A 17,407-nucleotide genomic window follows, 5' to 3' on the forward strand; every position below is an offset into this window, starting at 1 on the left:
TGTTACTCTCTTCTAGCTTCTGTGGCATGTGGTGCATATATAGCACACAGACATTTGTGCAGGCAAAATCCTCATACACAGACAGTGCAATAAATAAATATAAGGAGGAGTAACAAAACCCCCTGTTCTTCCCTAGAAATTCCTATATTGCTTCTAGCTTTTTCCATGATAATTTTGGACAGCAGAGATTAAGAGTTTTTCCCCTTTCTATTTCTATTCTCTATATTTTATGAGGGATCTTGCATATTTCAGAGTCATTAGCAACACTTGCTTAAGGGCTAACCTTGGAAGATTTTGGAGCATCTGAGGTGCCCCCAGTGGAAACTGAAGTTCATAGAAGTTGAGTATCAAGTGGTGATGGATGAAATGATTTCCTTTTGTTTTTTTCCTGTGAGTCAAAGTTTTTTTTTTTTAAGTGCCACTGTTATTTATAAAGTTCTGCCTGTGCTAGGCCCTTTACAGAAGTCTCAAATCTCAAGTATTTTCCACTATGCTTGGAGGTAAAAGAGGAAAAAAATGTATGTAAGTCTGTCCTTCCCCAGCCTACTTATCACTTTGCTTTACATGGAGGGACTCAACTCCTACTTGTCTGAAAGGTTGGCATTGGGCGTTCTTCATAAGACTTTGAGTAGATTATTTTCTTCTGATGAAAAGGAAGACAGATAAGAGAAGCCTAATTTAATAGTGCATTTCTTTAAATAGCACCTTGCCTTTATAAAATGATGAAATCAGAAAATATTTCAAGCAAAATTCGCAGAGAAGGGAATATATTCTAATGCCATCTAATGAGGCTAACATTACAGCGATATTAAAAGAAGACAATGGTCACAGGAAATCTACAAGCTTATATTATATCTCTTATGAAACGTCTTAGCAAAATAATACAAACGAGACTGGCCTCACGTAAAAGTGAAGATATTTCACCAACGGAGCAAGGTTAGTTCAACATGCATCAGCCTGTTACCTGTCATGTTCATCACTGAAGGGATAGCATGACAACCTCAATATATCGAGACAACACAGGTTTTGAAATTTAAAAATTCTTGCATGATAAAATCATCTTTGAAAACTAGTAAAGAGGGTCTAATATCATACTAAATGGAGATCGGATAGCTTTTTCTTGTAGTTAGGAAGAAAGCGGTGATGTCATATCTTACCGCTGTTCACCATCATTCCAGCAGTTCTACCGAAGAGAAGTGGCAGACAATAAGTCTAAGTAGATTAAAGCCACCGAGTTCAGAAATGAAGACCTAGGCCTTTCTCTGCATTCAGATGACACTATGTTGTTTATAGAAAATACCTTATTACACACAGAGACACACACAGATACACAGACATACACACGCACACACTCAAATATATAAATTTAGTAATAACAACAAAAACAGATCAATACTCACCATGTTTTGGTGTTGTCGGTGAATTAAGTGCTGGCATCAAAGGTGTTTTGGGTGTTGCACTGTTGGTCATTCCTAGTTTGATGAGATAGATAATATTATTATTAATTATAAATATCATCGCCAAGGAATGGATGAAAATCAAGGTGATAAATGGCCTGCAATCAATCTGCAGATTACTAAGGGACCCTTTACTGTTTTCCAGCTTGTTCTATCTAAAGAAGAATGTGCTCATGAATTAGTAAAAGTGATTTAAGCACATATACGCACGCATACACACATACACTTTCCATATGAGTGATCAAACGGCAAGTTTGTACTGCAGATTATTATGTCGGTATCATGCGAAAAAGATGCAAAAAAGTATTTTAAAAAAACCTAAATTTTAGTGATTTAAGGATCACTTTGGTTTTCCATGCTTTGGGGAAGGGGATTCAGTCAAATAGAATCATGAAATATAATTTCTATTTTAGAGTTATATTTTATTCCCTTAACTTAGTCATTCATAGTAATGAAAACTCTATATAAACCAGACATGGAGGAACTTGAAGACTTCTGTAATTAATCTGTCCATTCATTAGATGGGCTTTGAGTTCCTATTACATAAACTTCAGAGGCCCAAATGGTTTTTCCTAGTATGACATGCATATGTGAAGCACGACTATAATGTGTTCCACAATAAACACGGGACCTGATCCCTGAGTACGAAAGGGCATTGGGAAGCGCGGTGAGAAAGAAGCAAAGGTTACTGAAAAATAACCACCGTGAGCCGTGCTGACCGCGTAGGTCACGCTGCCGACCTTCACTGACTTTCATGCCCTTTGCAGTTTTTAATTTAAAAGACTATTTATTAAAGGCCAGGAATTGTTCTTGAGATTACTCAGAGTGTGAAGTTGCTAGAAAAATTACCCACAAAATGTTGCAGGAAACCCTGTTCTGCTAAGTCTCACGCCTTACAAGGCATTTGTGTATGTGCATATGAGAGAGAGAAGGAGAGAAAAAGTCAGTCAGAGAGAGAGAGAGAAAGAGAGAGAGAGGGAGAGAGAGAGAGAGAGAGAATCTGTCTGTCTGTCTATGTGTGCATACACATGTGTACACACATGTATGCTTGTGATGAGAAGAATATTGTGATGAGAAGAGTAATACTTTTGTGGATTGTAGCTAACTTATCAATAACCACTTTCAAATATGTGTAGCACTCGACATGTGGTATGGTGAATTTCTCTTTATGTGCCGAATGCACTAAAATTCTGAAGAATAAATGCACATCATTATTGTGGGGAACTAATGGCAACTATGGAAACTGTAATTTTTAATAATTTCATGTTCGTAAACAGGTGCTTTGAGAATTGTTCAGAGAAACAGACTGAAGTTGGCATAAACACAAGTGGATACTATATATGCATATATAGATGAGAACGTTTCATAACTTTACCATTGTTTAGTGAACTCATATTTATAACACTTTCCACAGATTGTTCATTTTAAACTTAAACATAGAGATAAGAAGATAACAGAGAAAAGGAGAGAGTCTATGGAGAAAGATTACAGTCTTATTGAAGTTCCATCTAACCATACAAGGAAGTTTAAAGTTGTTCTGTTTTAAAATCTATTCTTGGGGCTGGAGAGCTGGCTCAGTAGTTAAGAGCGCTGACTGCTCTTCCAGAGGTCCTGAGTTCAATTCCCAGCAACCACATGGTGATTTACGACTGTCAGTAATGGCATTCTTCTGGTGTGTCTGTAGAGAGCAACAGTGTAGTCATTTATATAAAATAAATCTTTTAAAAAGCTGTTCTTTTGCCTATGAATTTCATAACGGCATTGTTTTTGATAGCTGAGTAATATTCCATTGTGTAGATGTACCACATTTTCATAGGCAAATGGTCGGAACTGGAAAATATCATCCTGAGTGAGGTAACCCAATCACAGAAAAACACACATGGTATGCACTCATTGATAAGTGGCTATTAGCCCAAATGCTTGAATTACCCTAGATGCATAGAACACATGAAACTCAAGACGGATGATCAAAATGTGAATGCTTCACTCCTTCTTTAAAAGGGGAACAAGAATACCCTTGGCAGGGAATAGAGAGGCAAAGATTAAAACAGACACAGAAGGAACACCCATTCAGAGCCTGCCCCACATGTGGCCCATGCATATACAGCCATCCAATTAGACAAGATGGATGAAGCAAAGAAGTGCAGGCCGACAGGAGCCGGATGTAGGTCTCTCCTAAGAGACACAGCCAGAATACAGCAAATACAGAGGCGAATGCCAGCAGCAAACCACTGAACTGAGATTGGGACCCCCGTTGAAGGAATCAGAGAAAGAACTTGAAGAGCTTGAAGGGGCTGGAGACCCCATATAAACAACAATGCCAAGCAACTAGAGCTTCCAGGGACTAAGCCACTACCTAAAGACTATACATGGACTGACCCTGGACTCTGACCTCATAGGTAGCAATGAATATCCTAGTAAGAGCACCAGTGGAAGGGGAAGCCCTGGGTCCTGCTAAGACTGAACCCCCAGTGAACTAGACTTTTGGGGGGAGGCGGCAAGGGGAGGGTGGGGAGGGAATACCATAAAGAAGGGAGGGGAGGGTTAGGGGATGTTTGCCGGAAACCGGAAAGGAATAACATAAATGTAAATAAAAAATATCTCAAGTTAATAAAAAAAAAGAAAGAAAGAAAAAAAAGCTGTTTTTTACAATTTTATATACTTACTTTGTACACATAGGACATGCAACTTAAATGCCACCAGAGCAGAGCCTTATCAGAAATACCTCTGACTGTACCTGAAATTTAATGCCTATTTACTACTTGATATTTTAATATTTGTTCTGAAAACTTTTTGTTCTTTTAGCTGACTTACCTCATTAACAGCACTGCACTGCCACCCTTCATCTATTTATTTTACAAAAAGTTGGCAGAGTCAGAGAATTAGCTCAGGTAAAGTCAACCTCCTGACCTGAATTCAACCCCCAAAATCCACACGGGAAGGAGTGCATGTGCGTGCTCACATAGATAGAATGAATAAACATGGTGAAATCAATGTTTTAAAATAAAGAGAGGAAGTGCATCTCCATCTTCGGATGTCTATTTCCACCACCTTACTAATGAGAAAGAGGAAGAAGCTCTCTTTGGTAAACAGATATCTAACACTCTCCAGTGGTGAGAGGAGAGGAGAGAATTCACATTAACATGAGCTTATTTTAGTCCTTTAATCCTAAAATCTTTTCACATGAGGAGTCTTGTAGCTGGGTTTTGTATATAACTATGAACCTATACAGGGCGTTTGTTTGAATTTTTCACAATTATATTGTACTTTGATGATACTACACCTGAACTCCAAGGTAAAGACACTGACTGTCAAATGCTTCTGAAGCAAGATGGATAGCAATCAATGTTAAAAAATATTGTTTTCAGATCTAGTTTTGCATGCCTGAGGTTCATTTTCTGACGTTGAGATGCTCTGCTTGCCTGATGGTACCTCACTGTTTGACCTCTGCACAGGTCACTTGATTGACGTCACAGTCAAGTTCCATCTGGGATTGGGCAAGCTCTGCACCAGACCCAGCTGGCAATCCGCTCAGCCATTATGGCTCTGTTGCTACAAGGACAATTCCCTTCTCAGCTGCACACAATTTTTTGTTTGTTTGTTTGTTTGTCTTTTTTTCCATTTCCTGTGAATTAATTAATGGAATTAATGCCATTGGCAAGAGAAAGGCAGTTATAGGCTCTGTGGAACCAACTCTCTTTTGACTTTTAACCATAGAAAATCTGATTAGGAAAGCTGAACGTGAGAAGAACCAGCTTTCTCTCATTTTTGTTTTGTTCGTTAAAAACTCTTACTGTGGGTAAGAGCACTGTGCTGGTTTAAGAAAGGAAGAATAAGGAATGGCTTCTCTCTCTCTCTCTCTCTCTCTCTCTCTCTCTCTCTCTCTCTCTGTGTGTGTGTGTGTGTGTGTGTGTGTGTGTGTGTGTGTGAAATATTTTAGTCTATATCATGGCTGTTTAGGAGGAGGGCCAGACAGTTAAGCTGTTTATATGCATGGCATGAAGAAGCAACACACTGACGCACTGCTTTGACTATGAGGGAAAACAGATTTTCCCTCGTGTTCATTACTGTGTGTGACCGTGTTTCCTTAGGAGGATGGGCTCAGCCAGTGCACATATTCCAAATCACCCTAGTAGAGAATGTTGTTAAACGAGCTAGGGCAAAGCACCTCATGTGTCTACCATTCTTCTCCCATTGCTTAGTACTTCTACCCACCCTCTTCAGCTGCCTGGTCATTCTCTTAACCGTTTCCTCCCTACCATATTTTCTCAGAGTGCAGGTAAGGCTGTCTTTCCCACTTGCTTGTCTCTCAATCACACTGCTCACTTGGTTTCATCAGAGGTCCCAGAATGCACTTCATTCCCCCATCAGCCCTCTCTCATTACTGTATTCCTGGCTGCTACATTATGTCATTTAGAAGTTCTCTTCATTGATGCAAAGTTCATAGTAATTCGGAGGGTAGGTTTGATAATGGCATTGTAGCTTTTCCTGTCCCCAAAGATGAGGCACCTTTTTAATGTGGCTTCCATAACATTGTACTGATTAAAGAAATAGACTGAAGTGAGAAGAAAAAAGTCCATAAAGGTGGAAAGTACAGATGGATAAAATCTGTAAAAACTGATTTAAGGAAGTGGATATGGGAGAATAATTAAAATATTCCTTGCTTAACAGTGTGTCTGAATGTTTTTTGATGTAAAGTTTACATGATTTATAACAATTTTACAGGTGAAAGTCAGCAATTTTATATTCACTGGGAGAACTTTTGGGGGACCCACACCACGGTGTAATTCTTACTAAATGGATGATATAAATCATTAGCGATGTCTCCCTAAAGACTTTGAGGGGATATGTGTGTGTATACATTTGCGTGTGCTACATTGTGTCCAAGCACGCTACACCTTTGCCTCAGAGATAGGTGCTTCACGACCAACTATAGGACACACCTGTTGCAAAAAGAATAAAAACATCTGCTTTCTCTGCCTTAACAGGAACAGGTTTGAAATAACATCCGATCTCAGCAAAAGAAGGTGTGTCCCTGGTATGGAGAATTATAATTCTGCCTGAATTCTTTTCAATGAGTCCTCTTGTCTATGGTTCACAAAACTAAACATCGTTCCAGAGTTTGTGTTATTATCCAGGTAGCACTTTTGACCATAGTATCATCTAGAGATGGGGCAGGGGTGGGGGTGGCTGGGTGTGACTTCAGCACTCAGGTTCTCTAACTTGGCTCTTATGTAAATCTCACTGCTCGCAAATAGAATGTGCTCTTGCCGACTTAGAGCCGATTTCATATTGAGTCAGTTGACACTTAGGGAAAAAAGCAAATAGCTGTAGTTTGCAAAAACAAAACAAAACCAACCAACCAAACAAACAAAGAAACAAAACCAGTTAGGCTAACTGTATACAGAGAGGAGCCAGTCCTTCAAAAGGAAACAGAGTGTTCAGGAGGCAGCTTGAGAGTTTCTGGGCTATGATATCTTAACTGTGTCATTTGGAGCTTCTCTTTGGTGGAAATAAGATTCTCCAATATCCTGGAACTAAAATTCCCCATGCTGCACTTGTTGTGTATGATTTTTCCTGATTTGGTCAAGAAGGTCTATGAGGCCTGGTTTGTTTTCATTGTAGAATCAAGCATGGTAGGAATAGATGCTGCTCCTGATACCTTTTGTCTGCTAAATTACCAAATGCAAGTGAATTATTAAAATGCAAGTCCAGATTGGTTTTGTTTTTTCTTTTTTGTTTTGTTTTGTTTGTTTTTATGTTTTAATGATTCCTCTTTAAATTTTTTTATGTCGTTGGTGTTTTACATGCAATGCCACGTTCATGTCTATCTTGGGGATCTCCTGAACTGAGTTACTCTTGGTTGTGTAAACTGCAATGGTGCTGGAATTGACACCTGGTCCCTGGAAGAACAGTCCAAAGCTTTTATTTAATCCACTTTTACCGCCTCTCCTGCCCCCTTAAGTCCATATGGTTGATGGACTCATTTGTGAGTCTGATGTTGCAGTAAAAACTAAAGAGGTTAAAAAGGAGGTAAATCTGTGGAGGGGTGGTTTCAGCCATCACACATTCTAAATATTCAATTTTCTGGTAACTAGATAACTAATTTGTTTTTTCTCCTTTTGAATACTGAGCTTGAATGAGATGTCCCCCATCCCCCCACTCCTGTGTTTCAAGATAAAAAAATGTAGCAAATATTGGCTTGGAAATCCTTTGAGGTTCTGAATGATTACAATGACTTTTCTTTTGCTTTCCCCCTTGATATTTCATTATGAGCAGGATCTCTCTGTATAGGTCTTGCTGCTTTGGAATTTGATATGCAGAATAAGCTAACGTCAAACTCATAGGGATCTATCTGCATTTGCCACCCTCGCCTCCTGTGGTGGGATAAAAGTCCGGGGGGTGGGGGCATTTCAGAATGTTATAGATGGTTAAGTCGTCTCCTTCAATACTTTTTCTGGCATAGTTGCTGCTCCATCCAGTAACAATCATGATAACTTGGCCACAGAAGTCTACAAATTAAATCTTTTATTAGCACACAATGACTCACAAACTCTGTCTGTTTGAACAGGTTCCAATTATTAGCTGTGCTATGTAGGTGGAGAACCGGGTTATTTACAAAGATATTTTAGGGCTTAGGTATGATAATTATTTTCTTCCTCTTAAAAAAAAAAAAAGAACCTTTGTTTTATGTAATTTACAATGGGAGTTTTCCAAAAGGGAAGTGATCTAAAAGAGTATCAGTAAGGAAACTCAGCAAGGTCTCCAGATGCTATGTTCTGCTCAGAACTATAGAGGAATTTGTAAATAGAAAATTATTACTTAGTTTTGTAACAATCGTTCCCCGTAGTACATTATATAGAATCTGTTTACCAATTTTGCTTTTAAAAGGAAAACTACATTCTACATAGAAAGAGCTTACCTTTAGGAGGTGTTCCGCCCGTTGATTTGTTTGTGATTGACACCATGTCTGGTGTTGTAGCCGATGCTTTTGTTGTGGATGTTTCTGTCAGTGCTGGAGTAAAAATATTTTGAACATCTGAAAAAATATGTTTAAGTAATTTCATTATTAATCATGTTTTCAATCAACAGAGCAATCTACTTAAATATAGTAAACTAACAAAATTGAGTTATGCTATCTCTGTGTCTATCACATACACATGCGATGTACATTGTGATATAATAGATATGTTTTCTTTTAACCCAGTCTTCAACCAGAAGTGGAATTGTTCTTCAATTGGAACAACTGCAGGGCCACACTTTCTCCACAAAAGTTAGACTGTGGGCACAAGGCATGAACGCAGTAAATAAATGTCTTCAGGAATATAAAGAAAGCAACCATATGAAGAAGGCACTACTTTCTGTCTGCCATGATTTTTGCAGTGTATAGAGTAGATTATGGAAAGCAGATGGCTTTAGAGCAATGAGAACTTAGGTTCATGTCCTGAACTAGATCTGTCCCAACAGTAAATGTGAATCAGTATGGAACCTCAGATTCACTTTGTATTTGAAGTTTTCTTTGACTCTGTGCCAAAGCAATATTTGGCCTGTCAGGGAAGGCAGAGTCTCCGGTGTCCTGAGGTAGAGGCATTTGCTGTTCATCTCATAGCCCTGAGGTACCCGGAAGTGTTAGCTCCTAGCACCGACTTTGTTTATGGACACAGTAAATGGAAATTGCTTGATATATCAGCTCAGGGAGATGTGTTTAGCACATACAGAAAGGAGAGCCGTATTCTCACAGGCTTTACGGAAATCAAGTCTGAAGGTTCTTCTCTCTGCAGGTAACTCTTACACCTTTGCTTTGGCCTTTCCACACCCCTAACCCCCCTTCCCCATATTCAGTAGGGAGCTGGAACACACATGGGTGGGCTATTCCCTGTCTCACCCACCTTGTAGCTGTCTTTCCTTTAGTCTTTCATTTCATTACCTAACACGAATTTCTAAGTTTAGTTGGAAGTGGGTAAATTAGTCAAAGACAAGTAAGTATACAATGCCACTGGGACGATTAGTAACTTTACTAGGACATAGCTTTGTATGAGTCCTGTATGTAGACTTTTCCAACGGGAACAATTTTATTTCTGAGTACCATTACGGTCTCCCGAGGTTTTTCTTCTCTCCTCTTCCTCACTCAACAAACAGGGTGACTACTTGTATGAAAATCATGACCTGATACAGGAAAAGGGCTCTACTGAGTTTCTCGTGGCATCAACCTCAAGTACCTTTTGCCCTGGTGGGGACCAGAATAGCAGTGTACAACAAATAACACAAGACATCATTGTGGGTTACATGGTTGTGCTCAGCAAAGGCTGGTGGTGAAAAAAACCTGGTGGCGAAAAGAACAATATGGGTTTGTTTGTTTATTGAGAAAGTGTTACCCTATAAGGGAGGTTCCTCTAAAAAGTCCTTTGTAGAGTATTTGTACAATGAAAAAGAGAATAGGAAAGCCGCATGTGCAAGGAACAGCTTAGGTGCCTATTTGCCCCAGAGTTCAGGATGGGATCCTTTTTGTATCCTAAGGAAGCATGGCTTTGATTTTTTTTTTTTTTGCTTAGAAAATGATTTGTTAAAGGCTGTTTTCAGCTGGTAGAAAATTCAGCTTGTTAGCATTTCTGTAATCTTTATTGTATGATGTTTTTGTATAGCCATTTCCTCTGATTTCTACAGCATCAGGGGCTTGAGAGAAACCAAACGTCACAAGTCTGAGAAAGTGGCTTATCATTCCTGAAGACCCTTCCCAGCTTTATAGAAGGGGGCGGGGCACTGCTGGGTGAGGCCACTGAGCAATCCAGCTGCAGGAGAGAGGACTCTGACTGTGGGACTGCTGTGTGTAACTTCTGCAAACCATCTATTATGCTAGGGTGCTTTTCAGATGTGTGTTGTTAGCCATCCTTGTTCCTTGGCAGTCACCTCATGAGTATTTCTACAGTAGCCCAGTAAAATTGTTAGTAGTTGGTCTTGTTCCAATGGGTTCCTATGTGAGATGTATAGATTATGCATGTGTGCATTCAGATGTATGTGCATGTATGCATAGATGTAGGCACATATGAGAGCATGTTGGAGAGTGCATATGTCTCTGTGTGTGTGTGTATTTATATGTATATGTATGGGTGCATGTGTGTACATGTGCATGTGTGTTGTGGCTATCCATGAAAAGTCTGACATACAACAAGAGAATTTCTGTCTTTGCTCCTAGCTCCATAGTGATATTTATGTGCACTCGATCTCTCAACTGTGTCTGAGAAAATTTTCACGCCACTATCTTTTCTAGGAGCAAAACATTCAGAAGAAAAGCTTAAACTCTTGAAGGAAAATGAGCTTTCTGAGGTGCACAATCACAGATGATCAGTTTGATTGCAGCCCTTCTCAAAGTAATAGCAGCCCTTGTCTTTTGACATAAGACACATCATTGATTCACTGCCAATGAAATTATGTGCAAGTAATTTTATTAAAAAGGAATCTTAATGTGCAAGGATGCAGTCAAACATATGCTTACATTTTATTTCTCATAAGGAATAAATAACGCATTTACTAGCTAACGAGTCATTTAACTTGATAAACATGCATTAAGCATCTATTTCAACAAGTTCAAAGAAAAACAAAAATGTATGAGTTGTATCTAGAGAAAGCCCGAGTTCTGCTTAGTAAATTGACTCTGTATAATAATTAATGCACAGACATGGCTGTATGCCACCTAAGTAACATAATATACCTACAGTAACCAATGACTTTGTGAGGGAGAGATTTTGACAGAGATTAGAATATTAGGCATAATGTGGAGATGTGTATTTCATATGCTAATAGAAGGGGAGATCCAAAGTAACAAATAAAGTTAGGGCCCTAGCGGAGACCTGGAAGGGGGTCTCGCTTGTGTCTGACAAACTCAAATCTTTGGGAGATAAAGACAGGAAAATCCCATTTTAAAATGAAGCTTCAAAGCTATTGAAAACTTGAAAACCAGGATTTTGATGTACAGTTCATTCTCAATTAAAGCTAAAAATACTCCTGAAAGAACAGAAGTCGTAAGAGGGCTTAGATAATTCTTATGTGGAATTAGTGGGGTGGGAAGAGAACTAACAGGAAAAGCTCACCCCTCTCTGGAAAACACTTCGATAAGTGGAGAAATTCTGAACCTGGAAGAGCCATCTTCTTGGGTCTCCAGCCATCTGTGCGGTGAGGAGGGAGGGCCAAGCCTGGCAGGTTGCAGGCAGTGACAGGTGTCTCAGCCACCTGGCCCCTCTGGGGAGAACAGGACTCAGGGCTGCATTGGTGAGTTTGTTAAACACAAGACATTATCTGCAAATGGACCTGAGGATCCAAGGCACTCTGGCTGACAAGCAGAGAGGTGCGAGAGGCCAGAAGCTGTTACAGGGCCAATCCTCTCCGCCCATCAGTATCCCATTCAATACTAAGGGGCGATGCCAGCAATTTTCCATTTGCTAATGCAATTCTTTGAAGATCATGTTTACTAATGAGGTATATTTAGACTTGGGGATTTATTACAAGACTTTTTATATCATGTGCTGAGTTTGACTGATGAGCATCTACTCCCCTTAGGCACACACTGGTTATGCTTGATATAACTATATAACTTAATGTAGGGCTAAACGTTAAAGGGACAAGGAACGACCATTGCATGTTCTTGGATTTTCAGACCTCTGTGCTAGGATCCTTTCCCCGAAGCAATTGTGAGTCTGAAAAGGAGCGGGTTCTACCGAGCTGTCTTGACATCTGTTTCGTTTTAACAAGGTACTGGGACTCAGCATCTTCTGAGTTTTGTCAAATGTCACAGGCAGGGCTCCCAGGTCATCTCTGAGATCAGTTGTTTGTCTGTCTGTTTCGTGGGAGCACTGCCTTGTGCCTTCCCCGGGACCTGCCAATCTCTCTCTCTCTCTCTCTCTCTCTCTGTGTGTATTGTTATCAACCCGCACCTTCAACCTAACTCACATTCGGCTTCTGGGTCCATCAACTTTACCAAAGGTTTCTCCAGAAACTCAGGTCCCGCAAGAGACTTCTGACTCTCAGATCACCCTAGTCTGGAATAGTGGCGTTCACTCGTTCACTCGGGAAAAGGCACACTTTTCTGCTGAGTCGGGAATCTTGTGAAATACCAGCTTCTGTTTCCACTCTCTCCAAGTCCTAGCTGAATTTATATTCTCTTTTGAGCAGCCCAGACGATACGTTTGGTGACAAAAGGGTGAAGTTGAAGAAGGAAGTGTCCCACCCGCCATTTTCTGAAAAATTAAAGATAACCATTTCTTTCCCTAACAGTACAAAGGTACAAAGGTACAAAGGTAAATCATAGTCGAATATGTACATAACGTGCAAAAGTGATCTTACAGTTAAGTACTAAATAGAATGTGGACTAACTCAGTAAGAATAACAAGGACAAAAACATCTTGAATGCTTACTTTTCTGTGGTTGAACCTCTAAAATTTGCCGACAGTGATGTTAAAGTATATAACGCATACTTTGCAATATCCATCTCTGAAAAATCTCAATTATGTTCTCTAGTCTCATCAGCCATCGCAGCCACATCTCCTTTATCTCCAGCCTCCCCATCCACCTTGCATCCTCTGCCTCCTTTCTGTAAGATTATTTTACACATAAGCGAGGGAGGCTGTGTGTGTTTAGGAAGCCCAGATTACTTTCCTGAGCAAAATGATCTCCAGCCTCAGGCAGAAGACGATGCCATGTGTTCCATTTTTACAAATCCCATGTGCTTGCTACACGTGCTGCTGTATTCTTTTCCGACTGCCTAACATCAGCATGGCGAAGAGTTCTGGGATACATGTGTGTTACAGGTGTGCGTTTGGCCTTCTGATTTCTTTGTTCATTCACCTGCTGTGGCATCGCCAAGTCACGATAGCTCCACTTCAGTGTACAACTTCAATGGTTTATTTATTTTATGTGCATATGTATATGCGTGTGTGTGCATGTGTACCATGAGCATGCCGGGCACCCATGATGGCCAGAAGAGGGCGTTAGATCCCCTGAAACCACAGGGTTGCAAACGTCCATGTTGGTGCTGGGAATTGAACCTGGTTCTCTCCAAGAGTAGTTGGTGCTCTTATCCATTGAGCCTTCTCCCCAGCTCAACTTCTCTTGTTTTTTGTTTTTTGTTTTTTTTTTTTGTTTTTAATGTATTTGAGTAATTTCTAAACTGCTTTCTATACTGGCTATCTTGAACTCCTGTCAACACTGTGCAAACATTCTCTTACCCGCTTAATATCAGGGTCTCTCCCTCCTATAGTTCTCTAAGTTCCTCAAGTGTTTTGGCGATGGACTCTCGTCAGATGTGTGCTGGGCCATGCTTTCTCCAACCTCACCAATCTCTTCCTCCTCCTCCTCCTCCTCCTCTTCCTCCTCCTCCTCAGTCTGTTGGGTCCCATGCTGTCCAGGTGCTTTTATTCTGATGTGACCCCACTTATTTATATTTTTATTTTCCTTGTGCTTGCTAGAAGCCACACCCACCTAGGCCGTGTCCCTTAGCTTTTTCCGTGTGTTTTTCTCTCATGGCTAGACACTTTCGCGTGGATATCTGGCTTCCCAATACAGCTTACTGAGAAAGTAGCTGCTCTCTAAATGTGGATACTTGGTGACTTTGCTGAAAGCCACAATAAATGTATCCAGTCTGGATTCATATTTGGTTACATTCATTGAGGTGTCTGCTATACTATCTTAGAGACTGTTGCTTCTCTGAGGAACCAGATGGGCTACAGATAGGAGTTTATTGTGTTTCACACGACTCCAGAACTCATCTTAAGACCTCATGGAGAAGAGAGGTCACTGCCACAGCAATGTTTATGAACGAAATGAGGCTTGGTGGGGAAAAAGAACAATAACAAAAGGGTGAAACTCTAGGGACGAGTAACATCACGATTGGACTGAAAGATGTGGGGGGGGTGGGAGTTCAGCAGGCGTGACGAGCTGAGGAAGCAAGCAGTGGGCTCTAAGACAGACATTCCCTATCATCGGGTTTGGGGAGCAGAAGAACACAGGCACACACAAAAAGTAATGGTTCCAGGGCTACAAAAGTTCGACACATCCATGTTCAATATTAATTTAAGAAGGAGGAGAAAGTGAAAACAGGCCAGAAATGAATTGTAGGAATAATGACTGAAATTTTTGTAATCTGTGGAAAAGATGCCAACCTCCAGACACAGGAATCCCAAGGGGTCAAACTGAGTTCACCCCAAAAGGAGAGTTCATAAAGACATGTAAACTGTACTACCAGAACTCAAAGGGAAAAGTGAGAGCAAGAAGAAATAAGAGACTGCTAAGTGGTTAGCACTGTTTCATTACTCTTTCTATTCAGGGAATAGAGCTATAATCATAACAAAAATCTTTCAAGTTGCAGGAGAGCTAGAAGTGAATTTCTTAGCACACAATTCATATGTATATGTATATATGCATACATATATGTGTTTGTAAGTATATATTTACATGTATGTGTATATAGTGTCCTTTATAAACAGAAGATAATAAATTAAGATAATGTATTAGAAAAAAAGGAAGCATGAGCCATGCCTAATGTTGGAGTAACCCTGGGCCTATAGCTAGCCTTGAGCTCAGGCTCTGTCACTCAGCAGCTAAGTGATCTTGTACAAGTTGCTTATCATTTTAAACGTCTGCTGGACTTGATGCTGATGGGCCTCAGAAGGCTCAGGTATTAAAGGGATGTTTTCTGGATGAAGCTGTTGGGAAAATGATGGATGCTTTAAGTGAGCCTATTAGAAGGTCCTTGGGCCTTGGACAGGAGCAAGCAGAAGGAAGGTGGTTGTCATGGGATTCCAGGATGGCTTAAAGAAGAGAGTTGGCTATAAGAGCTGACATATGTCTGTCTGCTTCTGGTCTCAGATGTAAACACAGTCTACGGGATAGTGTTTTACAGTGCACGGACATGTAATACAGCCAAAACCCAAGTAGGCACAGTTCCATGCCCTTGAAAATGCCTTGAAAATGGAGTAAAAAAACCTTTCGTATTTATGAAGTATGTTGCCTTTGTTATTTCGTTATAGTGATGGAAGGCTGACTTATACAATGTTAGTGTTCAGTCTTATGGAAACAAACATCGTAGAGTATTGCATATAAAGATAAATGAGAAAGTCAATAAGCTTTTATAGTTAGGTTTAAAACCATTAGAAACATTGTTGACATGAAGGAAATTTTAGAGTTTTGTCACAGGGACACATAGATTTATACTACTTGGTAAGATTGCTATGACATGTTTGGGTAAACGAAATCTTCAACTTGGTAGGTTCAAGTTAATAAAGCTTTCTTTGAGGAAAACTTCTTTCAAAATTATAATTGGATTCTTCTAATTAGGTCTTTTCTTTGGTGACCATTTGACTAATTTTATGTTACTTTTATCGTTTCTTTTTACTAGTATACATAAGGTTTGTTCCCAGAAACTGTGATTAAAGCAATTAGAAAGAAAGAATGCAGAGGAGAAGAAAGTGCACTTGAGAGCTGGCCTCAAATGGTGAGCAAGAGAGTTACTATGTGTCACATTTCTGTCAGAATTTGATAGATAATTTTTCTGACGTGAGCATTTGACTATTGTGACCCAAAGTTTCAACCAGGAATCTATGGACTGATTCTCACACTACGTAATGTCTATATGTTAATTCAATGTGTCAAAAATGTGCTGTTTTTATATACCAGTGAGCTCTATTAATACAATGATACTTGAAATTGCTAACCAATTTGTAGTATTTTATTTCTCTTTCCTTGTTCAGGGGATATAAATATGACTTAAAGGTCTTGGGTACTTTATTTGTAAATGGGGTATGCAAATGTTTCTTTTCCCAAAGTTGAGAGAACCATTGCCATAGGTCGTCAGCTAGTACGTCTTCAGTGGCTTTTAATAACATCATAAGACTGAGTGAGAAATTTTATCTGTTTTTTTAGTCACCCCTTTCAGTAGAATCACTTTCAGCACTCATGACTGATACTATATAGGTAAAAATAAATAAGTGAACATTCACTCTAGGCAGCCATAGCCCTTTAGCTGTAGTATAGAGGAGCTCTGAGTATCAGCACATAATCCTGCCTTCTCTCTCTGCACATGTTCTCATACGGTGTCCCCACAGTGCAGAGAGAAAACTGGTCAGATAGAGCATGCTCAGTTGGAGAACACTGACTACTAATCTGAGAGCAGCGTGGAAATCGTGTTTCTTTTGCATTTTAGAATTTAGAGATTAGCTTTGTAATACTATATTTTCTTTAAAAATAAGTATTTAGAAATAACCCCTTATGGCAACATCAAAGAAGTCACTTGTGGGTTAATTATCTCTCACACATTTAAAAATAACCCTGCATTTTGTGGGACAGATGCAACAGATTTTTTTTTGTTGTTGTTGTTTTTTAAGTGTAGTAGTAGGCAATGGACATATTTCCAGGGTAAGCTCTCAGCTCCAGGCAGGAAGCATACATCCTGACATCCAGCAGAGAAAACAGGACTAGAAGCCTGCATTCGCTGGCAAGGAAAAGAAGTGAACTGCATACTGCTCTTTCTAATGGACTCAAACACACCTCATTACTTACGGATGGGAACTCATTCTATGATACCGCCTTATGGTTTTCACTAGAAAAGTTAAGCACCTCAAGATTCCTCTCTAATCTCCAAGGCAAAGACTGGGCTAGAAATGGTGTTTATTGAGGAACACGTGGTCGGACTCACCTTTAGAACAGATAATCTTGCACATTTAAATTGATGCCCAGGACCAGATGTGAAAGACAGAACTAGAAAACTGGATTTGCTGAAAACCAGAAGCTACGTTTTAATTTCCGAGGATGCAGAAGAAAAGGAATGACCAAGGTTGAGATGGAGAGTTATGATAACACAGTAGCAGAAATAACGAAAATGTGCCCTTCACTTTGCTCCTCTCTGGTGGCAGCCTCCCTGCCTTCACTGGCGTCTACAGTATACACTACGAGTTTAGTTACAT

General features: G+C 39.8%; 1 protein-coding gene across 1 annotated transcript in view; it reads right to left on the minus strand.

The window, feature by feature from the left end:
* The window catches only part of Emcn (endomucin), a 92,641-nt gene that overhangs the window by 55,351 nt on the left and 19,883 nt on the right, over nt 1-17,407 (minus strand). The window contains exons 2-3 of the mRNA XM_032897272.1: nt 8,380-8,472; nt 1,401-1,472 (exon numbers count right to left, since the gene is read on the minus strand). Of these exons, the coding sequence (XP_032753163.1) occupies nt 1,401-1,472; nt 8,380-8,472 (165 nt within the window). The remainder of the gene's footprint in view (nt 1-1,400; nt 1,473-8,379; nt 8,473-17,407) is intronic.

Source organism: Rattus rattus, chromosome 3 (assembly GCF_011064425.1).
Source record: "Rattus rattus isolate New Zealand chromosome 3, Rrattus_CSIRO_v1, whole genome shotgun sequence".
NCBI classification, from domain to species: domain Eukaryota; kingdom Metazoa; phylum Chordata; class Mammalia; order Rodentia; family Muridae; genus Rattus; species Rattus rattus.